At 40.2% G+C, this 26,631-nt stretch overlaps 2 protein-coding genes and 1 long non-coding RNA gene across 8 annotated transcripts in view; 2 read left to right on the forward strand and 1 right to left on the reverse strand.

The window, feature by feature from the left end:
* The window catches only part of csnk2b (casein kinase 2, beta polypeptide), a 77,026-nt gene extending 53,001 nt beyond the window's left edge, over nt 1-24,025 (reverse strand). Inside the window, exons 1-2 of one of the 5 annotated variants that reach the window (XM_069919488.1) lie at nt 16,123-16,272; nt 4,020-4,130 (exon numbers count right to left, since the gene is read on the reverse strand). In XM_069919488.1, coding sequence (XP_069775589.1) covers nt 4,020-4,029 — 10 coding nt within the window. In that variant the 5' untranslated portion in view covers nt 4,030-4,130; nt 16,123-16,272. Of the gene's footprint in view, nt 1-4,019; nt 4,131-16,058; nt 16,273-23,882 lie in introns of those variants that run through there. The other 4 variants (XM_069919492.1, XM_069919491.1, XM_069919487.1 and 1 more) reach the window with 4 other exon arrangements.
* On the forward strand, nt 15,766-23,173 carry LOC138754732 (uncharacterized). Its single transcript, XR_011351906.1, has 3 exons — nt 15,766-16,457; nt 19,901-19,981; nt 22,838-23,173. It is a non-coding gene; the product is annotated as an uncharacterized lncRNA (long non-coding RNA).
* A 29-nt stretch (nt 24,026-24,054) lies between the features above and the next one.
* The window catches only part of nfkbil1 (nuclear factor of kappa light polypeptide gene enhancer in B-cells inhibitor-like 1), a 32,416-nt gene continuing 29,839 nt past the window's right edge, over nt 24,055-26,631 (forward strand). The window contains exon 1 of one of the 2 annotated variants that reach the window (XM_069919483.1): nt 24,055-24,203. The gene's annotated coding sequence lies outside the window, so the exon portion shown is untranslated. The remainder of the gene's footprint in view (nt 24,204-26,631) is intronic. The other variant, XM_069919485.1, reaches the window with a different exon arrangement.

Genomic DNA, 26,631 nt, shown 5'->3' on the forward strand with positions numbered 1-26,631 from the left:
TGACTGTCCCTCAAACTCAAAACAGACAATGTAGAAGGAACAGTCTGGAAGGTCAGTTGGTACTGGTGCAACAACCCTGAGATGACATTTTCGGACTTGCTAACAGCAGTGGATGCCAGGTTGATCACTGAAAATTAGGAGAGACAACAGAAGAAATGCTTTACAGAGGGGTGGCAGCTGGAGCAAAAGACCGGATGCCAAAGTTGCAGCAATGACAGGGTAGTGTGGTTGGAGAAAGATGCTGGTGGGGAGCAGGACTAAAGCGCAAAATCCGAATCAGGTATTTCCAGTGGAGAAAACAGCCACTTCTCGGATTATTTTCTCACAATAAAGGAGGCAGCCAATTGCACAGTTCTCAGAGCATTTCCACCAGTCACACTTTATTTCCCTGTAATCTTTTCTCATGCTTGCTTATCAACTTCCCCCAATTTTTCAGGTCCACACCCACATCAGGGGTGATTTCCAGTAGCCAATGTTATTTTGGGACTTGGGAGGAACTTGACTCCTACTTGTGGTCAGAAGAATGTGCAAATTCCACACTGAATCAATACCCAGGAGACTGGAGCTGTGAAGAAGACACAGAAACGACTGGGCCACCCCTTTTATTCACTTTGCTTCTGTGGTCTGCAGAATAACCTGCCTCATGTCACTTTTTGTTATTCATATCTCTGTAGTACAGTCCTTCTTTGCAGACGATGCCACTTTAGTTGCCCATTCAAAGCCAGCTCTCCAGCACATGACATCCTGTTTTGCGGAAACTGCCAAAATGTTTGCCCTGGAAGTCAGCCTGAAGAAAACTGAGGTCCTCCATCAGCCAGCTCCCCACCATGACTACCAGCCCCTCCCACATCTCCATCGAGCACACAGAACTCAAAACGGTCAACCAGTTTACCTATCTCGGCTGCACCATTTCATCTGATGCAAGGATCGACAACGAGATAGACAACAGACTCTCCAAGGCAAATAGCGCCTTTGGAAGACTACACAAGTCTGGAAAAACAATCACCTAAAGAAACACACAAAGATTAGCGTGTACAGAGCCGTTGTCATACCCACGCTCCTGTTCGGCTCCGAATCATGGGTCCTCTACCAGCATCACCTACAGTCCCTAGAATGCTTCCATCAACGCTGTCTCCGCTCCATCCTCAACATTCATTGGAGTGACTTCATCACCAACATCGAAGTACTTGAGCTGGCAGAGTCCGCAAGCATCAAACCAACGCTGCTGAAGACCCAACTGCGCTGGGTGGGTCACGTCTCCAGAATGGAGGACCATCGCCTTCCCAAGATTGTGTTATATGGTGAGCTCTCCACTGGCCACCAAGACAGAGGTGCACCAAAGAAGAGGTACAAGGACTGCTTAAAGAAATCTCTTGGTGCCTGCCACATCAACCACCGCCAGTGGGCTGATATCGCTTCCAACCGTGCATCTTGGCGCCTCACAGTTCGGCGGGCAGCAACCTCCTTTGAAGAAGACCGCAGAGCCCACCTCACTGACAAAAGACAAAGGAGGAAAAACCCAACACCCAACCCCAACCAACCAATTTTCCCTTGCAACCGTGCCTGCCTGTCCCCGCATCGGACTTGTCAGTCACCAACGAGCCTGCAGCAGATGTGGACATACCCCTCCATAAATCTTCGTCCGCGAAGCCAAGCCAAAGAGTACGGTCCTTCAATATACAGTAAAACATTATCCAGAATTCAAGCAACCAGCAAAAAAAATCATGGAAAATCAGTCAGGAGTACAGGTTTAAAACTGGCACACCAATGGTTCGTCAATCACACAACGCACAATCTCAAGCAACCAGAAAATTCACTTCTCTGGCATCTACCAATCCTCATAGGTGTCAAATACCAATGGCTTTAATTGTATTTCAAAGTGAATAAAACTTTCCTTCTGGGTCTAATAGAACACAGGCAATTTGTAGACATGACAGAAATGCTGCCTACTGTTACTGGCCAAGGCACCTTGGCAATTAAAATTTGCCTAAATTAACCTGGAACATAGCTAAAGAGCTTTCACACCACATTTCCATTTGTTGTTATTCATCTTTCATTTAAAAGAAACTTCTATGATTTCAGTGTTTAAGTTATTAGACCAATTTCACTCTTCTTTCTCAAGTTTAAAGAATCAGTTGGTGCAGGCAAGAAGGCAGTTTATGACATCTTCAAATAAATAACGTCCATGACTATTGATCTGCCTTCTACCACAATCTATACTGCTGTCAACAGCAAGTACATTTAATTTCACTTGCCAGCAATGTGTGGCCAGATGCCATTCGGCCCAACTCCATCTATCAAATCAGAGCCCTGCTCTGTACATGGACTTCACTGACTGGCTTTGCTTCCACAAAACATGCATCCCACACCCAACCAAAAGATAATTCATCAAACACTTGGAATTTACTGCAACTGGTCCATCACACCCATCAAAGGAGTTTCAAATTTCAATTAAACTTTCTGCAAAAAAAAAACTTTATGCCATTATTCTTAAAATGCCCCAACTCGAATATGAATTTCCCTAGTTTGGTTCCAAAAGGTCCCCAGCAGGCAAAATGGTTTCAACTTGCCCACCCAACTCCTTTGCTATCCAATGCTACCTTCTCTTCCACACCTGTGCGTACACATACTGTCCTCACAAGTTAACCCTTTTTTTGCCATGGCATTTACCCTGCTGGAAAACCACCACACATTCAACCCTCAAATTAGCCACAGGCGACGTTAGAGGTTTCAACTAAACTCCATTTCATGATTACCCTGAACACCAAATTGGAAGTTAATGCTTAAGAGAGGATTCTACATTGTCTCTATGTTCACAACAGTTTTAACTTCCACGGACGCCCATGGAGACTACATTTTTAAGTTGTCACCATTTCATAATTTCCAAAGCTCACAAACTTTGTGTGCTGGACAAAAAAAATGTCTTCAGGATCTAAACACTCTGCAATCAACCTAAAAAGAAATCTGCCTTATTTTACCACCTATCAGAAAACCCAAGGATAGCAAATTTTGGATGACAAGACATGTTGCAAATTTAGTCAAAAGGAAAAGGAAGCTTGTACAAGATTTAGGAGGCTAAAAATTGGACAGCACCTTTGGGAATATCTAGGAAGCAGAAGCGAAGTTCAACAAGAAATCAGAAGGGTTAAAATAAGCCCAAAATATAACTGACTAGGATTAAAGAGAACATATGGTTAAAAAAAAAACAAGATGGCACATAGGTAGATTGTGCGATCACTCTCAAGGAGAAAGAAGAAAGTTACACCTGGAGGCGGAGGAACTCGGCAAGTTAGTAAATGGGTGCATTAGATTAATATTTACCAGGGAGAACATTCTGATAACTCCATGTTCACCTTTTTTTGGGGTCATGGCCCCTTTAGGGCTGCTCAAAGTTTACAGGCCACATCCATTAAGAGACAAAATTCCTGGGGCTTTGACAGGGATTTTTTTTTAATCCTCTCTGGCCACATACCAAGTTTCATCGGAGAACAGACAATGTGGTGCCTCTGTTGAAGGCAAGTAAACTAAAAACAGGAAATTAAAGGCTGGTGAATTTCCAGCAACTGGTCATCTCAGCTAGGACCCACCAAAGAAACAGGACCAAACCCCCCAAATCTTCTCACAAGTCCAAAAAACTCTCAGCAGATTTACAGAGCAAAGGGAAAATTCAAATTGCATAAGGAAGGTTAAGTGTGACCAGGATGGGCTCATTGCTGATCGGATAATGCCAAGAAGAAGCAAAAAGCATAGTATCACTGAGAGCATCAGAAAATGCAAGGAATAGAAACATAACTGCTGCCTAAGCTCAATTTTAATGCTTTAATTTTTTATTTCAAATTTTATGGTCATAGATTGATTTTCACAGGGGAAAAAAAAGCAAATACAATAGGCATGGGGTGCAGAAAATGCATGGAAACTTGCCAATTTTGATTTGATTAACAGTAAGGGATGTGATAGGAGACCCTGATTTGTTCCCACCCGCATTGATCCCTTTACCCTTGCACAGGAACTGAACTCACCACAACACATCCTCTTTTAGTTGGGAAGATAAGCAACGGGGGAATTGCTCCCAAACTTACTGCCCCACTGTTGTCATCAATATTGCTTTGAGTAGTTGACAGGAACCATGTCTGGTGTGGGGTGGAAGATAGAAAAGTCAGTTTTCCCCAGTCACATTCATCCCAAAGAAAAGCACATGCCTATCCCTCTACCCTGCACCACCCCTTCAGTCTTAACATGAAAAAATCATTGGGAAAACTGGTCAGAAATCTCTTCAACCATCAGCAAGCAGAAGCTTCGAATTTAACACCCAGGAAGGACACAAGGAATCTTTTATTTTAAGTAAATTCAGAGTTGCTAAGAGGTGGTAGGTTTATTATAAGGAAAAAGAAACAGGATCTTACAAGGAGTTATCTGTGGGGAGGGAGGCTAAGGGGCAGGGAAAGGATCAAGTCCAGCCTTCATGTCTTTTGTTCAGTGAAAATTGACACCTGAAACTCAAAACACACGGGGACCTATTTCTACCTTCAAAATATCATACACGTCGGCGTCTAAGACAGTACTTGAATCTTACAAATGTCAACACAAAAACAGGGGTCGTCTTATACGCCATATTATATTAAAACAATAAAAATGTATTATAAACGCGTCCAACATACCTTAAAATAAAAGCACAGCAAATGAAACGAACAGCATACTCCAGTCGCCATTTGCAACACTTGATGAACAGTAAACAATCAGCTCGAGTTCCAGAGTGTTCACAGTGAGCAGAGTCGCAATAGATATGTTGTATTAAGAAATGATCTAGTACAAGTCACGTGACTGAGTAGTGGCCGGTCGGGTAAAACCAGCCCTCTCCAGAAAAGAAGAAAAAAAGTCAAGAAAAGACAAAGTTCAATAAATACAAAATATAAGAAATAAAAGATAATGTTGAAGAGAAGGAAATGGCACCCAAGAAGGAAAAAGTAAAAACAACGGGAAAAAAGAAAAGACGCCAAAAAAGAAAGGAGAAGGCCTCATCTGCACGAAGGAACAGGGAGCCGTGGTGGAGAAGAACGCCTGATCTCAGAGGCTGGTGACGGCCCCGCGGAGTCGCAACTCCCCGACCGCTGGACTGCAAAAATGGTTCTCTGAGCCAAACAAAAGTGTGCAACTGCGCAATCTAAGGAGAATGAAAACACCGACGGGAGGGGGCTAAGCTGAGGAGCGGACAACCACGGCGCGACCAGCTGAGGGATGCCCGACACCACGGCTCAGCTGGAGGAAGAGAAAAGCGGCAGGAGAGGGAGTGAAGTACCAGGTGAGAAAGCAAGTCGACGGGGTGGAAGGAAAAAAGAGCATCACCAGGGGGCTTAACAGATGAGCAGCTCAGAAGGTGAAAACCAACAGCAAGAGGCCAAGCAAGAAGAGGCCCGACAAAGTGAGACAAGCAACTCATCAGGAAAATCTGAAGAGACACAGATACAAAGAAGAGAAGACACAAACACAGGTACAGACATAGAAGAGGAGGAAGAAGAGGACCAAGATCTTCACAGAGAGATAGAAGGTAAAAAAAAGTTGGACAGAATATAGATAAAGCTTTTTTTGAAGAACAAATGAGAGCATTAAAAGAATGGTTGCCATTAGAATTTAGTGCAATTAAAAGAAAAATGAAAAGAACAGAAGATAAAATGCAAAGTTTAGAACGGGTCATGACAGAAATAGGAAAAAGAGTAGAAAATTTGGAAGAATGAGAAATGGCTGTAGAAATGTAAGTAAATGACTTAAGAGGAAAATTGGAAGAGTGACAAAAAAATTAGAGACACAAGAGTTTTTATCTCAGAAAATTGATATGTTGGAAAATTATAGTAGGTGAAACAACATAAAAATAGTGGGCCTGAAGGAAGATGAAGGCACAGATATGAAGGAATTTATAAAAGAATGGATCTCGAAGGTCCTGGGAACGACAGAAATGCAGGAAGGAATGGAAATAGAAAGAGCACACGGAACACTAGCTCCGAAACCACAGACACATCAAAAACCAAGATCCAATTTATCAAAATTTTTGAGATATACGACAAGAGAAAATATACTGGAGCGGGCAAGGAATAAAATTAGAGAAGATAATAAACCATTGGAATACAAGGGACAAAAAATTTTCTTTTACCCAGACATAAGTTTTGAACTCTTAAAGAAGAGGAAGGAGTTTAATACAGCAAAATCGATCCTATGGAAAAAAGGTTATAAATTCATGTTAAGACATCCAGCTGTGCTTAAAATATTTATCCCCGGGGAGCAAAACAGACTGTTCTCAGATCCGGAGGAAGCACAAGAATTTGCAGAATGCTTGCAGGACAGAAGGAGAGATGAAGAGATGTAACAAGAATGAAGAACGGCGATAAAGTATATATAAAGATGTAAATCAATGTATATGTAAAGAACTAAAGAAGGGAAAGAGAAGAGAAGGGAAGAAAGGAAGTAAGGGGGAAAAAAGGGGGAACTTTATTATATGTGTGCAAAAACAGTGTTTTCTGGGGGGGGGGGGTTGGGAGAGAATAACCGTCACTGCGAAATCAGTTGACGCTTGCGAGCAGATTCGCCATCCAAATGGAAAGGTGAGTTGTGATTGCCCGGCAAGGGATAAGGGGCAATTCAGAGAGGAGGGGGATATTTGGGGTTGAGGGAATATTGGATGTGGGAGTCGTTGGAGTATTTTATGTTAGAAATGTGTTGTCATACATTGAGTTTAAAAAGGGAAAACTGAGAGATGAAAATGGGGAAAAGGGAGATGGTGGTGGCGAGGAAGCGGAAATGAGGAGTAAACAGGATATGAGATTGCCACGTTCAACTATATGACTATAAACATTAATGGAATACATAACCAAATTAAAAGGAAGAGGATATTAAATTTACTGAAAAAAGAAAAAAACAGATATAGTATTTGTGCAGGAAATGTATCTAACTGAAGTGGAACATAACAAATTAGAGAGACTGGGTAGGACACATAGCAGCAGCATCCTATAATTCAAAAGCTAGAGGTGTAGCTATATTAATTAATAAAAATGTTCCAATCAAAATAGAGGAGGAAATAATAGATCCAGCAGGGAGATATGTAATGATAAGGTGTCAGATATATTCATAATTTTGGAATTTGCTCAATATATATGCACCTAATGAGGAGGATCAAAAGTTTATGCAAGATATTTTTTGAAGATTGTTGATACACAAGAAAATATATTGCTAGGAGGGGATTTTAACCTTAATTTGGATCCAATGTTGGACAAAACTGGACAAAAGACTTGCAAAAAGAATAAAGTGGACAAATTTATGGTTAAATCAATGCAGGAAATGAAACCTACGGATATATGGAGGAGGCAGCACCCAAGAGAGAAGGAATACTCATATTATTCAAGAGGGCATAAAACATACTCAAGGATTGATATGTTTTTGTTGTCAGCCCATATTCAAGGGAGAGTTAGGAAAACTGAGTATAAAGCTAGATTACTATCTGATCACTCACCCCTGTTATTAGCAATAGAAGTGGAGGACATCCTACCAATAACATATAGATAGAGGTCAAACTCCATGCTACTTAAAAGGCAGGAATTTAGAGAGTTTATTGAACGCCAAATTAAAACATATTTTGAAATAAATACGGAATCAGTGAAAGACAAATTTATATTATGGGATGCAATGAAAGCCTTCATGAGAGGGCAGATGATAAGTTATGTAACTAAGATGAAAAAGGACTACATTCGGGAAATGGAGCAGTTGGAAAGGGAGATAGTAAGTACAGAAAAGGAACTAGTAAAAAGGGATGATATAACGAAAAAGAGAGAATTGGCGGACAAAAAATAAAATACGAAACATTACAAACGTATAAGGTGGAGAAGAATATAATGAAAATAAAGCAAAACTATTACGAACTAGGAGAAAAACCACATAAAATATTAGCCTGGCAACTTAAAACAGAACAAGCTAAAAGAATTGTATTGGCATCAAGGAAAAAGGACAAACAAATTACATATAACCCAATAGAGATTAATGAGCTTTAAGGAATTTTATGAACAATTATACCGAACTGAGAACGAGAGGAAAGATGATAAAGTAGAATAGTTTTTAGCTAAAATTGAACTGCCAAAATTGCAAGCAGCAAAAAACAAACTGATAAAACCATTTGAAATAGAGAAAGTACAGGATATATTAAAAAAGCTGCTGAACAATAAAACACCTGGAGAGTATGAATTTCCAATAGAATTCTATAAAACATTTAAAGAGTTATTAATTCCTCCTCTCCTGGAAGTAATGAACCAGATAGAAGAAACCCAAAACTTGCCAGATTCATGTAAGACGCCAATAATTACAGTAATACCAAAGAAGGGAAGGATCCACTAACACCAGCATCATATAGACCAATATCTCTACTTAATTCAGATTATAAGATCATAGCAAAATTATTAGAATTCAGATTGGCCGATTGATTGTGTACCAAAAATAGCGGATAATCTCTGTAAAATTATTAATCTAATTCATGCAGTTCAAGGAAATAAGAAGCCAACAGTGGCTGTTGCTTTTGACACAGAAAAAGCCTTTGACAGAGTAGAATGGAATTATTTATTCAAAGTATTACATAAGTTCAATCTACCAGAAAAATATATTAATTGGATTACAGCATTATGTAATGGACATTGGTGAAGGTAACAGTAAATGGATATGTATCGAACCAATTTAAATTAAGTAGGTCAACAGACAGGGATGTCCATTATCTCCCTTACTGTTTGCTTTAGCAATAGAACCATTGGCAGAACTCATAAGAACTGAAAGTAAAATAAAAGGGATAAAAATAAAGGAGACGGAATATAAAATCAGTTTATTTGCAGATGACATCATTGTATACTTAACAGAACCAGAAATATCAATAAAAGAATTACATAAGAAATTGAAGGAGTATGGAGAGATATCGGGGTACAAGATCAACACAAATAAAAGTGAAGTGATGCCAATGAGTAATGCGGATTATACAGAATTTAAAAAAGAATCACCATTTAAATGGCAAACACAAGCAATCCAATACCTAGGTATTAGGTTAGATAATAACTTAAAGGCACCTGTATAAATTAAATTATCAGCCATTAATAAAGAAATTGCAGGAAGATTTAGAACATTGGAAAGAATTACCGCTAATGTTGATAGGGAGGGTAAATTGCATTAAAATGAATGACTTCCCAAGAATACAATACTTATTTCAATCATTACCAATTTCCTTAACAGAGAAATTCTTTAATGAACTAAAGAGAATAATAAGGAAATTCTTGTGGAAAGGGGGGAAACCGAGGATAGCGTTAGATAAATTAACAGAGAGGTACAACCAAGGTGGGTAGCAGTTACCCAACTTTAAAAATTATTATGGAGCAGCACAATTAAGGTATTTATCAGATTTTTACCAGACAAGGGAAAAAACCAGACTAGACTAAGATAGAACTCGATAAAATAGGGGAGAAATTACCGGAACATATACTTTATAAATGGGATGAAAAGCTGGTACAATATAAAACCTCACCAGTACTGCATCATTTACTTAATACATGGAAGAAAAACCACTTAGAAAGGAAAAAAACGAATTACCAAAAACCAAAATTACTATTGACGTAAAATCCGCTAATCCCTTTTACAATAGATAACCTTTCCTTTAGAGAATGGGAGAGAAAAGGAATCAAAAGAATAGAATTGTTTTTTGGGAAATAATTTATTAATATTTGAACAAATGAAGTAGAAATATGTAATAACTCATGTTACAATGTTTGCATATCATCAATTGAAATCTTATTTAAAGGATAAATTGGGAAACAGATAGAGATTACCAGAAGGAAGAGGCTTTGAATATGTGATTACATATGGAAAGGGGGGAAACCGAGGATAGAGCGAGATAAATTAACAGAATGGTACAAACAAGGGGGCTTACAGCTACCAAACTTTAAGAATTATTATCGAGCAGCACATTTAAGATACCTAACAGATTTTTATCAAACAAGGGAAAAACCAGATTGGACCAGATTAGAGCTAGATAAAATAGGGGAGAAGGTACCTGAACATATACTATATAAGTAGGATGAAAAGCTGGTGCAACAGGGGAATTCACCAGTACTGGACCATCTGATATGGAAGAAGATTCACGTAGAAAGGAAAAAAACAAATTATCAACTACCAAAATTAATATTGACGCAAAATCAACTAATCCCCTTCACAATAGATATCCTTTCCTTTAGAGAATGGGAGAGAAAAGGGATCAAAAGAATAGAAAATTGTTTTTCAGGAAATAAACTATTATCTTTTGAACAAATGAAGTGCAAATATGATATAACTCACGGTACAATGTTTGCATACCATCAACTGAAAACCTACTTGAAGGACAAATTGGGAAGCAGGCTGAGGTTACCAGAAGGAAGCAGTTTTGAACATGTGATTACAGACACAATGATAATTAAAAGATTTATAACAAACATGTACATCAAACTACAAGAGAAAGAGAACGATGAAATAGCTGTAAACCCAAACAAAAGTGGGAACAAGATCTAAACATAAAGATAAAGAATGAAACATGGGAAAAGCTATGCTCCGGAACTATGAGAAATACAATAAACACGAGGTTACGCATGATACAATATAATTGGTTACACAGTCTATACATCACGCCCCAAAAGTTAAATAAATGGGATCCAACAGTATCAGATAGATGTTTTCACTGTAAGAAGGAAACGGGAACAACAGTACATGCGATTTGGGCATGTGAGAAAGTGGAAATGTTTTGGGAAGATCTAAATCAGATATTAAATAAAATCATAAAAAATAACATACCAAACTATCCAGAGATCTTTCTTCTAAGTAATAGAAGAAGTAAGGAATTAGGCCTCAATCTGGATGAAGCACAAAAAAGATTTATTATGATAGCCTTAGCTGTAGCAAAAAAATGTATTATGTTAACCTGGAAATCAGAAGATAGCCTGAGAATACAGCAATGGTACATAGAAATGAATAAATGTATTCCATTGGAAAAAATAACATATAATTTAAGAAATATCATCACAGTATTCAAACAAATTTGGGAACCGTACTTGGAACACAACAGAGAAGTCCTACCGCGGACCTCCACCCCCTAAAATGATAGAATGAGAAGACGAAATGAACTGACCCAGTATGTAAAAGTAGATGACACAATTTTCTTGATTATTTTCATTGTGTGAGGACGTTGTTTTATGGGTTTATTGTATTGTATATGTTGAACGTTGAGTGGGTGAGGAGGGGGTGGGAAAGAGGGACGGAAGGGGGGGGAAAGGGGAGAAAATGACGCTGTGTATATTCAAGAGGGAAATGTTTATGTGTATTTTGGTCAATATGGTTCATAGTGTGAAAAATTAAAAATTTTTTTTTAAAAATGTGATTACAGACACAATGATAATTAAAAGATTTCTAACCAACATGTACATTAAGCTGAAAGAGAAGGAAAATGATGAAATAAGGTATAAACCCAAACAAAAGTGGGAAAAGGATTTAAACATAAAGATAAAAAATGAAACATGGGAAGTTATGTTCTGGAACTATGAGAAATATAATAAACACGAGGTTACGCATGATACAGTATAATTGGTTACACGGTTATATATCACGTCCCAAAAGTTTTTAAAAAATGGGATCCAACATTATCAGATAGATGTTTTCGCTGTAAGAAGGAAACGGGAACAACAGTACATGCAATTTGGACATATGAGAAAGTGGAAATGTTTTGGGAAGATCTAAATCAGATATTAAATAAAATCACAAAAAATAACATACCAAAATATCCAGAGATCTTTCTTCTAAGTAATAGAAGAAATAAGGAATTAGGCCTCAAATTGGATAAAGCGCAAAAAAGATTTATTATGATAGCCTTAGCAGTAGCAAAAAAATGTATAATGTCAACTTGGAAAATGGAAGAGAGCCTGAGAGTACAGCAATGGCACATGGAAATGAATAAATGTATTCTATTGGAAAAAATGACATATAATTTAAAAAATAAAGTCACATTATTTGAACAAATTTGGGAACCATACGTGGAACATATCAGAGAGGGCCTACCACGGACCTCCACCCCCTAAAATGACAGAATGAGAAGACTAAATGAACTGACCCAGTATGTAAAAGTAGATGACACAATTTTCTTGTTTATTTTTCATTGTGTGAAGACATTGTTAAATGGTTTTATTGTATTGTATATGTTGAATATTTATTGGTTTTGGAGGGGGGAGGGAGGATAGAGGGGAAAAAAAGGGAGAAAATGTCACTGTGCATATCTAATAAGAAACGTATGTATATATTTTGGTTGATATGGTTCAGTGTGAAAAATAAAAAATTATTAAAAAAAAGAAATGATCTAGTACTCAGGCAGAAAACTAAAATAGCAAAAAAATTACCAAGACTATTAGGGCAGTAAGCGCTCGGCGGAGCCAGACCTTGGATAGTCTTATACAGCGAGTGCAGCTCAAAACCTACATTTTAAGTGGAAATTCTGGGGTCATCTTATACACTAACATATAAGGTATTCAAACTGCCCAAAGTTTCTTGATTATGGCCAGAGGTCCTAAAAACCACGATCTCTTTAAATTATACTCCCACAACTCATCTTCCCCTCTCCAGGCCCCACCTGCAGGCTCAGCCAATCAATGGTGAGCCAGATACTCGGGTTAAGACAAGTGTCCGTCCAGTTCAGTCGGCAGTGACAATACACTCACCATTCAGGAGAAAGCTCAGTGACTTCTGGTAACAAGTTCTCCCCCCACAAGAAAGTTACTGCACAATCTCGACAGTGAAGGGTTCTCTACTTGTCCTTCATAACGATTGGGTCAAAAGAAGGGGATTTTGCATGCAATGACCAACACTGAACTACTAAGCTGACAAGCAGTAACTTCTCATTTCCATTGTTTGAAGCCAAGATTGAGGATGATGAGAAGGAGATCATAATTTGGACCCTGGCATCAGGTCTGCCACTCAACAAGACCACAGCAGAGAAACACAAGAACTGGAATTGCAGGAATGTTCAATGAACCAAGGGAAGCTGGAGGGATTCAGCAGACCAAGCACTCTTGAGGGGTCTTGATGAAGGGTCCTGGCTCAAAATGTTGACTGACCTGGATGCTGCCTGGCCCAAGTCCTCCAGTTCACTCAAAATCACAGCTGATCTTTTTACCCCAGTGACAGTTTTCAGCACAGATCTTTATTCTTTGATTCCATATCTGAAAATCAGAGATTCTAAGATCTGTTCACGCAGACTAGAGGGAAGAGAAAACTAACTAAATCATTCCATTGGGATTTTGGGCAATGGCAACTTTGGAGAAAAAACGTCAATTACCTTGTATTTTTCTATTCTAGTCATATTTCAACATTGGTTGCATTTGTCACCACGTATCACCTTACTCCATCCTGTATGGCTTAACTTCCCTTGACCCCATTCCCCACCCCCCCCCCCATCTTCCCCTCTTGTCAAACACTGGCCAGTCAACTGCCTCTTTCCCCCATCTTCACCTCTCCTCGGTTCACTGGCCCTCGTCAAACCCCTCCCACCTTGACCACTTTATACCTTGATGAAAGACTCAAGTCTGAAATGTTGGTTATGTATCTTTATTTTTGCTATATAAAGTAGTGTCTGATCTGCTGAGTTTCTCTAGCATTGTGTTTTTACTTCAACCATGGCGCCTGCAGACTTTCGTGTCTTTACTATCTTTTACTGACTATCTCCTCTGCACTTTCAATCTTGATGAAGGGACCCAACAACAAAATGTCAACCATTCCTTTTCAACATCTGCAGTCTCTCGTCCACCTGAAGATTAACCACAGGCCGCTGCAAATAACTCCAACCTTTCTTATAAACAAGGTTAATGAAGCAGGGAACTTAAAAGCTAAAATAAATTACCAAACAATATAAGAGCAGCTTTGCATTGTGGAATCTCACCCTCCAGGTACAGTGACAACTCTCAGAACAGGCATTGCGAGTAAACTCGAATCACTGCATAATCCATTTGCATGCAGAAGCTACAAGGAGTCCCATGCCACTATAAACTATCTTTTTACAGCTTTACCTCACTTCTGGTATTTCAATCCAGTTAAAATGTCATTGCTGTACTAAACTGGAACATTAATTGCAAAGACAACAGCAAATAGTGTACACACAGCTCTTAACATTTCACATCTTGTGACACTCACAATAGATAATTGCCTTCTTTAGCCAGACCATACAATACAGACAGACAAAGGAGGAAAAACCCAACACCCAACCCCAACCCACCAATTTTCCCTTGCAACCGCTGCAACCGTGTCTGCCTGTCCCGCATCGGACTTGTCAGCCACCAACGAGCCTGCAGCTGACGTAGACATTACCCCTCCATAAATCTTCGTCCGCGAAGCCAAGCCAAAGAGAAAACAGAACAAGAGCAGAATCAGCATTTGTCATGAGCATGCCACGAAATTCGTTGTCCAGTGGGATCACTGTCCAGTACGCACACATATAAAAGCCACAATGAAAAATAAAATTTAAAAAGTGCAAGAAAAAGTCAGTGACGCAGCATCTGTAGTTCATTATTGATTCAGAAATCTGATAGCAGAGCGGGGAAAAACTGTCCTTGTGGTGCTCAGTGCTTGTCTTCAGGTTCCTGTACCTTTCTTCTCCCCCCCCCCCCTCCCCCAATGGTAGTAGAGTGAAGAGGGCATGCCCTGGGTGGTGGGGGTCCTTGAGGATAGAGGTTGCTTTCTTAAGACACAACCTCTTGTAGATAGATGTATGTCCTTGATGACGAGTGCCTGAGATGTCACAGGCCGAGTGAACAACCCTCTGGAGTTTTTTTTTCCCAGTCCTGAGTGTTGGCGTACCAGACAGTAGACACAACCAGACAGAATACTGTCCATGGGACACCTGTAGAAGTTTTCGAGTCTTTGGTTTACTGGTACATCTTTACAAAGCATTGGTTAGGCCACTGCTTGTGAACAGTGTGCAGCTCTGGCTGCATCAAGGAAAACGAACGTGACTTCCTGAACAGGGTGCAGAGGAGGTTCACCAAAATGATGTTTGGAATGGCAGTTTTTCGGTTCCAAAAGACTGAATAGGTTGGGTTTATTTTCCATGGAGTGGAGGAGACTAAGGGAGGTAGGAGGTAAGTAGGGGCTAGGGGGGAAGAGAAGGAAGAAAATTATTAATACAAAATGAGGGGCATAGATAGGGAACTTTTCTTAAAAGCAGGTTCACTCACATTTAAGAGTCATGACAAGCAGTTGAATTTTCAAGATAATGGGAAATTGGTAAATAGGTTTAGTGTAATGGTCACATAAGGCTCAGCATGACCATGGTGGACTATACATATAATCCAAGGAAGAAACACGACATATTCGTTAGAGTGTAGCAACTTTACTTGAAATATATGAGACACAGATTGATTAGTTCCCCCCCCCACCCCCACCTCAAATCAAGGGTACAATAGAAATCTATCCTTGCAAGGAAACGAAAGTGAACAAGAAAGTGACTTTTTATTTAGCCACCCTGGCTGTTTTTTTCCAGGGTTCTGTAGGGGTCTATGACCCACCCGGAATTTGTATTTGTGTGGCAAGCGAGAATCCCAAAAATCGGGTCCGACCCCATCCCCGAGCAGTCTGGATTTTAATATAGTAGTGTACATAGATTATCCAATTGTAAAGGCAAGTGTGATTCTCTTTGGGTGAAGGAGTACCTGACAAATTGAATTTGATCTGGCACATTCAACATCAGGAAATGGGTGTTGCTTGCAAGGACATCATTTATTCCCCATCATAAGCTTCCTTTCAAAATGCAGTGGGCAATCTTTGTGAGGATACTCCCACTGCAACACCTGTGCTTGCTAACACAGGAATAGGCAATGTAACCAGGCCAGGTGCCATTTATCTCAACTATTCCTGTGTGTTTGCTGCAAATTTATAGCCACAGGCTGTAGCTGTGGGAAGCGCGATAAGAGAAGCCTTGATCAGCTTTTTACACAGCATCACCCTGATTCACGAAGATCAAGGAAAAGCTCAAACCATTCTACCTTATTTTTAATTCCACAATATTCAAATCTAAAATCCGTGCAAGTTCCACTCTGAACTACATACTACGGTTTTCAGTAGGTAGCTTCAAATGACCATCTTGTAGAAATGAAGAGGGATCCATACTTCGATGTCTGGGCATTACAAGTCAGAATGCTGAAACTGCAAAGAAAGCAACTCCTTCACATAGTTACAAACTGCAATGAAATGCAATGATGTCACCAGCCGAGGATTGTGAAGTCACAGTTGTTGCAGCTGAGTGACGTCACCAGCCAACAGATGTCACAGTGCCTGCACGTGTTGGCTACAATTATGACCTCCTCAGAAAACCTCAATTACTCACAGATCCAGTAAAATCCCTGTTAACTGGAATTCAAGCAACTGGCGATCTCAAACAACTGGTAAAAACAATAAAATAAATGGGTAAAAAATACAGAAATTTAAAATTGGTGTGCTTCGCAGTTGGCTCTCCATTCACGCAACACACAGTCTAAAGCAACTAGAAAACCCGCTTATCCGGCATCTACCTATCCCCTGTAAGTGCCAGATACCAGAAGAGACTGGGAGATCATATCACTGAGCACCTTCGCTCTGTCTGCATCAGGACAGGGATTTCTCAGTGCCCAACCATTTCAATTCTGCATCTCACTCCCATATATACTATAGCACCAAGACCATACGTAAATTCGAGGACAACACTTGATTTGACGTCTGGGTACTCTCCAAATGTATGGCATTAACATCAACTTCTCTGATTTCTGCTAACCTACTCTTCATTCTCCCTCGCCTCCTCTTCCCCTTTGTCTTCTTTTCCTTAGCTCTCCACCCCTTTCCTTTCTATTCAGAGCCATCCCCCCCACCACCTGTTTGGTGGTGTGCCCTCCCTCCCTTATCTATCCATTACCCCTTGCCCCTCTTCCACCACCATTTTATTCAGGCTCCTTGATGAAGGGCTCAAGCCAACTCAAGTCCAAAACATTGGTATACCTATCAGATTTTTATCAAACAAGAGAAAAACCAGATTGGACCAGATTAGAGCTAGATGAAATAGGGGAGAAGGTACCTGAACATATACTATATAAGTGGGATGAAAAGCTGGTGCAACATGGGAATTCACCAGTACTGCACCATCTACTCAAGATTCACGTAGAAAGGAAAAAAAAATTATCAACTAGCAAAATTAATATTGACGCAAAATCAACTAATCCCTTTCACAATAGATAACCTTTCCTTTAGAGAATGTTAGAGAAAAGGGATCAAAAGAATAGAAAATTGTTTTTCAGGAAATAAATTATTATCTTTTGAACAAATGAAGTGCAAATATGATATAACTCACGATACAATGTTTGCATATCATAAACTGAAAACCTACTTGAAGGACAAATTGGGAAACAGGCTGAGGTTACCAGAAGGAAGAAGCTTTGAATATGTGATTACAGACATAATGATAATTAAAAGATTTATAACAAACATGTACATCAAACTACAAGAGAAAGAGAACGAGGAAACAAGCTGTAAACCCAAACAAAAATGGGAACAAGATCTAAGCATAAAGATAAAGAATGAAACATGGGAAAAGCTATGCTCCGGAACTATGAGAAATACAATAAACACGAGGTTACGCATGATACAATATAATTGGTTACACAGTCTATACACCACGCCCCAAAAGTTAAATAAATGGGACCCAACAGTATCAGACAGATGTTTTTGCTGTAAGAAGGAAACGGGAACAACAATACATGCAATTTGGGCATGTGAGAAAGTGGAAAAATTTTGGGAAGATCTAAATCAGCTATTAAATAAAATCACAAAAAAGCAACATACCAAAAAAATCCAGAGATCTTTCTTCTAAGTAATATAAGAAGTAAATAACTTGGACTCAATTTGGATGGAGCGCAGAAAAGATTTATTGTGATAGCTTTAGCTGTAGCAAGGGGGTGTTGTGTCAGCCTGGAGGTTGGGGGGTGGCCTGGGGGTGCGGCGGTGGTGCGTGGAGATGGGTGGATGTGTTCCATTGGAAAGGGTAGCATATAATTTGAGAAATAACATCGCAGTGTTCGGGTGGATTTGGGGGCCGTGCATGGAACGCGGCGGAGGGGTCCTGCCGCGGACCTCCACCGCCGAGGGTGGCGGAGGGAGAGGAGGACGAAGTGGGCTGACCCGGTGTGTGAAAGTGGATGACGCAGGTTTCTTGTTTGTTTTCATTGTGTGATGACATTGTTTGATGGGTTTGGAGTGTCGTGTATGTTGAGCGTTGGGTAGGTGGGGTGGTTGGGGGAGAGTGGGGGGGAGTGACACTGTGTGTGTTCAGGGGGGAGGTGTTTGTGTGTGTTTTGGTCGGTGTGGTTCATAGTGTGAAAAATTTTTTTTAAATTTAAAAGCCTAAAACGTTGGTTATGTACTGTAACTATATATACAGGACACAGGACCCTGTTTGATGGGCTGAGTTTCTCCAGCATTGTGTCATTACCTCAACCACGGTGTCTGCAGACTTTCATGTTTTATTTCATTTTACTGTATTAAAAAAAATGATCGACTAATCCCATACCTTTCCAATGGAAGCTTTATTCTGCTCCTGAGTTAATGCCTGTAATTTGGCATCACCAAAGGTGAAAGGCCTTTAATTATTCATTTATGTTCTGGACCAGTGGTTTTCAAACTTTTCCTTTCAACATACATCCCACCTAAAGCAATCCCTTACTAATCAGAGAGCACCGATAGCATAGGGATTACTTAAAGTGGGATGTGAGTGGAAAGAAAAAGATTGAAAATTATTGTTCTGGACCATTGATTAAAAAAAAGAATCTCCTTCAGCATACTCCTTTGCCAAGGACAATTGAAAACGTGATGCAGAACTTCAGAGTACAGTAAAAGACTCCATGATCTAGCATTCAATCAACCAGAAACTCAACAAGTGGCAAAATAAATAAATCAAGAGATTGATAGATAAATAAATAGACTACTCAATAAAGTTTTAACTAAAAGTTTAAAATTGTAAAACTTCTCTGAAGCAACACACAACCCCTTGGAACCAAACATTCAGCCAGTGCAGTGCCCCAGTCATGTCCCAACCCTAGCAGCTGTTTGAATAAAATGTCACTAAAGTTGTGTTTGAATAAAAGGGCAGTGCCCAGGATGAAGAGCCACTTGCCACTGGGGCAACTCTCCCAAAGTGTCTCTCTATCCCTGCCAATTAAGAGTTTTAATCTTTATTAGTATTAAGTATATGAGTAAGGTTTTATCTCTAAACTTGGGGAAAGGGGAGTTAATTATGACAAGGGCACAGTTAGCGTAGAATACAGCGCCAGTGTTCAAATTTAAAAGAAGGTACGCCGATGGGCTGATGGGGACCCTTGTGTGGAGGTGGGTTCGGTTTGCACCAAGGGACTGACCAGGACACTGACATGGAGGTAAGTCAGGTTGTCAGAACGAAGCAGGGACTTAATTATGATGGCAGCACGATCAGTGAATAGTGCAACACTGTTACAGAACCAGCAACTGAAGTTCCAATTTAAATTTTAAAAGTTATGGGAATTAGTCGATTAAAGCAAACTTTACATAATTAAAGACTACAATAGTTATTTTTTCAAATTATTTTCCATTTTGCATGGTCTTCTGTCTTTTAAATAGTGTATTGTTAATGCAGGTGTCTTAATTAGGCATTGGAAGAGCAAACCTCAGTCAACTGGAAAATTTGCATATCTGACATTGCAATCCCCGTAGGTGCCATATAATGGGGATTTTTACTGTATAGATACACCAGTGAAGGTAATAATGTCTGAAAAGCAACACACAAATCTGGTGGCAGGTGAATGTAATCAAAGCCTTGTTTGATCCACAGGAAGAACCATGACAGGAAATATAATTTAAAGAAAATGCAAGGCAGAAGAATCTGAGGGGATTTATCGACAGATCATTGAAGGTGAGGGGACAGGTTGAGAAGGCACTGTAAGAGTACAAGAAGAAATAGAAACAGAGGGAGGAACAACTATGAGCCTGTTCCACCATTCAGAATATCAAGAATGACTTTGCCCCACTAATCAGTGCTGCGTGTAAAATCACAAGATTGTTATGGCAGAGCACATTCAGAGTTGAGTCAGCTCGTTGTTAAACAATCAAGTCAGTCCATTTTCCTGCTCCTTCTCCATAGTTCCTCCAAATTATCTTTCACGAGCATATTCAACTACCTTTTGAACGTCCTGATTACTTCCACCACTAGTATGGGGAATTCAAGACCCCAATTATGACTTGTAATTTCACCTACTTTTTTATTCTCCTTTGAATCCATCCATTTCAAATGTCATCCCTCTAAAAGTTTATTCTCCATAATCACCCCCTTGTATGTGGCAACTTACTAATTACTAGTCTGAAAATTCAGATTTATTATGTAAATGAATTGCTTCCCCTACTCTTCAAGTTAAATTCTGCTATTTTAAATAGGAATGTAAAATCCACTGGAGTTGTGTTGAATCTTTACAAAACATTGACTCAAAAATAACTAGAGCATATGTTAACTTCCTGCACTTCAGGAAGGAAACAAAGGCCTAAGTGTGGGCTGCAGACAATTTATTGCAGTAATTCCAGGGAGGAGGGACTTCATGGGCCCCAGGGAAACAACTTGCAGGTACAGACCTGATGGAGATGACTAATAATTCAAGACAGAAAATAAAGAGTCCAATTTCCACAAGCCAAAGGTAGAAACCATAAAAAATATTTTGCTTCATTCATTGAAAGAATTTGAGGAGAAAAGAGGAAAGACATCCCATATAGGAAGTTATCCTAACCTGGAATGCTTTGCCTTAAAAGGTTCAAAAAGACATTGAAAAAATAGGGAGGAAAATATTGAATTTGTGCCCTTAACTCTCACATATGCGCCAACTGAACTCCAATATGCAAATGCACCGCACATGCACCAACAGAAGACTCCGACATGTGCACAGAAATCAAGATGGCCGTGCCCAGCCTAAGCACCCCTGGACACCAACTAACAAAGGATGCATAGTTTGGCTCTTACATCCCATGCATCCCTGTTATAGTTTGTCAAATACAACATAAACAGTGTAAATTTTATATTTTTTCTTATATGTTTTTGAAAAATTTGGTCATATGTGCGGATGGACACAAACTGCATAGGTCGCAAGTCAGGGAGTACTTGTATACTCGCCAAAAATGTTACAGAATGTATCGCAGCCGTTGCAACATGGAGGAGATATTTCTGCAGCATTGAATCTTGTTGAAGACGAGAAATGCTATTAAGTACACTCACTACACCATTGCCTGAAGAACATGTGAATCATCTGTATACGGGAGCTGCTTTTACAGCCTGTCGGCATCTAGCCTAAGCCTGCCCAGACCTAAAACGTTTGCATAGTGTTATGGACCCAGAGGACCCCAAAAATCAGCAGCAATAGATATTCACCAAGACAAGTGGTTACTTAAACAAAAGTTACTTTTAATTTTCTTTAAAAATGAAAACAGGATCAAACTTTAACTTATCATTATTAACATAACAACTCCCTTCTAATTCTAAGCACATATGTGTATATGTTTAGAAAAGTTCTTTGATTCACAGTCCAATCTCAATTCTCACTCCAAGTTGTCAGGCAATTCTTACACTGTGCACAGAATTTAACATTTATGAATCTTCACCAGGCTTTGGTGGTTGAAAGGTAAAATGGTTACCACTCAAGAAGGTTCTTGTCAGTTTTCAGAAATTTGTTGCTCGTTGGACACACACAAACGGATTCCTTCTAATCAGCCACTTCAGTGTCTTGCCGAAGAAACTTGCCCATCAGGGTTTTCTTTCAGGTCGCCAGAGTTCCTTTTCTGTTTCCCCTTATCTCAGGCAAAACATTATACAGCCAGCCATCTCCTCTTGTATGGACCACAAGAGCTTTGAACAAGCTTAACTCAGAACTTGTAACCAGCATTCAAAATGGGGTTTCAAACCAGCTTCCAAAAGCCACTGCAGAAAACCAGCAGTCCCCCCCTGTGTGTGTGTGTATATTTATGTATACATACATATATATATCTCTTTCCCACTTAGAGAAAAAACAGTTTTACTCTCCCTGCTTGCAAAACTACATGACCTTCCTAAAACAGCTGACTCCAAAATTCAACTCATGAGAGAGCTTATCAGTTTCCTGAGATGGGGTCTTCCATTTGCACTTCCTTGTGAAAATCTCCAGCACGAGTTTATCCCAGACTTGTAGGCACCACCTTATGCATAAACTCTTGCATTTCAAAAGATCTGTTTTGAACTGTTTGTATCTGTTTGTGACCTAAGACCCTAGAATCTATCTTCCAAAAACATATCTATACATAAAATATAACATAATTTGTCACATAGCATCTGCACTGAGTGCAGGCCCAGGAATGCTTGGACTGACCAAAATAGTTTGCTTTGTGGACAATATAGTAGTAGACTTAAAAAATGAATAAGAAGTCAATCCACAAGAGTGGCAGAGGATCACTGAAGTCTCCCCCCCACCCCCCACCCCATCAATGTGATCTACCAGGATCATTGTCTACAGAGGGTGCATAAAATCACTGAGGACGACCCTGCACACAGCATATTTCAGCTGTTCCTGTCAGGGAAGAGATACTGGAGGATCAGAGTCAGCGCCCACGGGCAGTGAGAATGCTGAATGACCAAAGGAACTGCTCACGCTAACTATTTGAGATTCTCACATTCACAGCACAATATTTATTTATGTGTATAGTTGAAATACGAGCCTTGCATATGTACTGTTTGTCATGTCTGGTTGTGTGTTGGCAGGCTTTGCACTGAGGACCGAAGTACACTGCTTCGTTGGGCTGCACTTGTACAATCAGATGACAATAAACTTGACATGGCAGGAAATCGCAAAAATAGATTATATCAAAAAAAGTAGACGATAGGAAAATTTTAAGGTGATTTTCGTGATCAGCAGCCCAAAATCTAAGTGTTCAGCAAGCAAAATCAGGATATCTTGGGTGAAGAAACCAGAGCAGGAAATCTTATCAACCTGTCGAGAAGATGGCCATGGGCAAAATACCAAGTATTCTCTAATACGTGAAGAGATGGATGGGTGGCTGGGGGGTTGGCACGCAAGAGGCGGTTTAATCAGTGGGGAAACACCTTCAAAGGTGGACGGACTTGCTGTCCACAGAATGGCTGGGGTGGGGGGGGGGGAGGAGGCAGAGTGCTGCGCCTGCCCTCGGTGGACCGCGCGGCCCGCTGGGATTTGCAGTCCGCGCTTGACGTCACTCGCTCCACCCTTTCCTATGGCTCCATACCCAAACTACAGCGCCCAGAATGCCTAGCGAAAGGCCAGAATGCACACTCCCCGCACCGGCACGAGACAGCGATTAAGAAGCCTCTCCTCCCGACATCACGCCTTAACGGCAATCCACGGCGCTAGAACGCATAGTTGTTGGTAACAAGGGGGATAAACCCCACCCCCTCCCCCCCCCACACCCACACACACACACACACACACACACATATTCCGTCTCCTCAGGACTCTACCAATCAGAGCGACAGTAATCGCGCCCAGATTGACAGGACGGCCGACCAATCAACGCCCGAGCCGCTCGTCCCTCGCGCTCTGTGATTGGTCGAGAGCAGAAACGACGGCCTCCTTCATCCTCGGCGGTCGCCGGGGCCTAGTTCGGATTAATTATCGCATTTCAAATTATTGCCTTCTCACCCGTTCCATCAGAGTGGGCGGAAAATAAACCCTCTAGCGACTCTGGCTCTCCGATGGATTTGCCATCCGACCGACAGAGAGTGAGTGAAAAGCATTAAGATTTCTTTTTAAATCGGAAAATAAAAGATTTACCAGTGCCTAGTCGAAGCTTTTTTTTCTTGGAGCGAAAAGTAAAACGTAAAGGAGAAAATATTTTGTGCACGAAATCCGACGAGAGGGTCCGCGGTTGCCCCGGATCGTCCTCGGTCCGCGCGAGCTCGCCCGCCGGGTGCAACTTCCGCCCGCCCCCCTCGGTAGGAAGTGACGTCGTCCTTGGCAACCAGGAGAGGCTTGCCTCAGCCCTTCAACAAGGGGATCAGCCAGGAGCAGATCAGTGTGAGTGGTGAGGTGGAACTTCCAGCTTGAAGCTCCTGAGCAGTTCCAGTGAAGAGGGCCCGCTGGAAGATGCACTTGGTGAGGAGACTGGGTGGTGTCATTGTGAAAATGATCCAAAAGTCCTGTTTCAGCAAAATGTAATAAGCTGTTTTAACAATGAATATCCAGAGAAAGCAGAGATGAGACGTGAGAGAAGGAAAAGAGGTAGGTGGGTGGGTGGGTGGGGGGGGGGGTGTCTGCTAGAACACAAAGAAAGGAGAGTTTCTGCAAGAGGTTTGCAGGTAAGGCCAACTTGATATATTAAAAAAATGAGACAAAGTATCATACCAAATAAGAGTTGGGGAGGGTTGCAAAAATCAGGGGAATGGGAGAAGTAAATAAGGGCGGGCTTTAAGATGAGGAGAGGGACAGCTTTCGATAGGTTAGATTAACATACTCGGTTAACTACCCAGTTATATTAACAGAGGAGTGGTTATTAACGCAAAGAGATGTTGAAAAAAAAAAGTTGTTGAGTGTCAGTGTGTTTCTCAAGGACACCTGTGCCTTGCAAGAACATTGAATTGAAAAGGTCGTATTCCTTCACCTATTGACTCTGCGTGGAATTATTTAATCAGCGGACTGCATTTCTTGTATCATCAACATACAATTCAGGGATCAGAGGTGGAGAGGGCGATCAAATATGGTTCTTGGGCATCATTATTTTCAGAGGATCTCTCCTGGACCCAATAACACCAGTGGCATAGTGAAGAAAACACTTTTATTAAATTCTCTTGTGACAAGAGTATATAGGTATGTTTTTTGGAGATAAATTGGGAAAGATTTGTGATATACACACACTTTAATACAGATCTTATTTGAAGGAGTCACGTGATGGAGTAGTGACCGGTGAGGGAACTCCAGCCCTCTCCAGAAAAGTTTTAAAAAAACACACAAAACACAAAGGCACAAACATAAAATTAAAATAAAGTGAAAGTAAAGGTGGGAAGAAAATGGCAGCAAAGAAAGAAAAGTCGAAAGCAACGGGAAGAAGAGAAGAAGAAAGAACGTCGGAAGAAGAAGGTGAAGGGCTTACCTGTCCGAGGAGGCCTACCGCGGAGAGAGAAGCCCGCTCCCTAAGGTCAGTTGAAGTCCCGAGTTCGGGACTACAAAAATGGCTCGTGGAGCCAAGTAAAAGTGCACAACCGCGCATGTGCTACTCCTCGCGCATTCGCGATGTGCATGAAAAAAAAAACACTGACGGGAGGGGGGACCAGCTGAGGAGTCGATCTCCACAGCTGAGAATGACAGCTGCAACACAACAACAGGAAGAGAACATAGAAAACAACGAGAACAAGAAAGAAGAGAGTAAAAAGAAAACAAGGAAACAACAGATGACCAAACCAGAGGAAGAAGAAGAAGAAGAACATAGAGAAATTAAAGAAGAAGGGAAAGGCAAGACAATGGATATATTTTTTTAAAGAATGTATGGAATCAGTAAAAGAATGGCAATCACAAGAATTTAGTGAAATAAAAAGAATTAAAAGTGCAGAAGAAAAAATGAATAGATTAGAGATGGTCATGTCAGATATAGGAAAAAGAGTGGACAAGGTGGAAGAACGAGAAACAGCCGTAGAAATGGAAGTAGAGGACTTAAAAAAGAAATTAGAAGAATCTAATAAAAAAGTTAAAGAGACACAAGAGCTGTTAGCTCAGAAGATAGATATAATGGAAAATTATAATACAAGAAATAATATAAAGATAGTGGGCCTGAAGGAAGAAGGCAAGAATATGAGAGAATTTATAAAAGATTGGATCCCCAGGATCCTAGGAAGACCAGAATTACAGGAAGAAATGGAAATAGAAAGGGCACATAGAACATTAGCCCCTAAACCACAGCCACAACAAAAACCAAGATCCATTTTAGTAAAATTCTTAAGATATACAACAAGAGTAAATATATTGGAGAAAGCAATGAAGAAATTAAGAGAAGACAAAAAGCCACTGGAATACAAAGGTCAAAAAAATTTTTCTATCCAGACATAAGTTTTGAACTCCTGAAGAAGAGAAAGGAATTTAATACAGCAAAAGCTATCCTATGGAAAAAAGGATATAAATTTATGCTAAAGTACCTAGCGGTACTTGAAATAGTTATTCCAGGGCAGCAAAACAGACTATTCTCGGATCCAGAGGAAGCACGAAAATTTGCAGAACAACTACAAAACAGGCAGAGAGATGAAGACATGTAACGAGAGTAAAAATGACCACGAACTATATGTATGTGTGTATTTGGGTATATATATATATATATATATATGTGTGTGTGTGTGTATATATATGTGTGTACATGAGTGTTTCCATATTTAAAGGAAAATATATAGAGTATAGATAAGAATTAATAAGGGAAAGAAAGGGAAGAGAGGAAGTAAGGAGGGAATTAAGAGAGTGACCTTTGTTATATATGAAAATTGAAATCTTTTCTGGGGGGGGCTGGGTGGGGAGGAGTTACGGTCACTGCGAAATCAGTTGA

Source organism: Narcine bancroftii, chromosome 2 (genome assembly GCF_036971445.1).
Source record: "Narcine bancroftii isolate sNarBan1 chromosome 2, sNarBan1.hap1, whole genome shotgun sequence".
NCBI lineage: Eukaryota > Metazoa > Chordata > Chondrichthyes > Torpediniformes > Narcinidae > Narcine > Narcine bancroftii.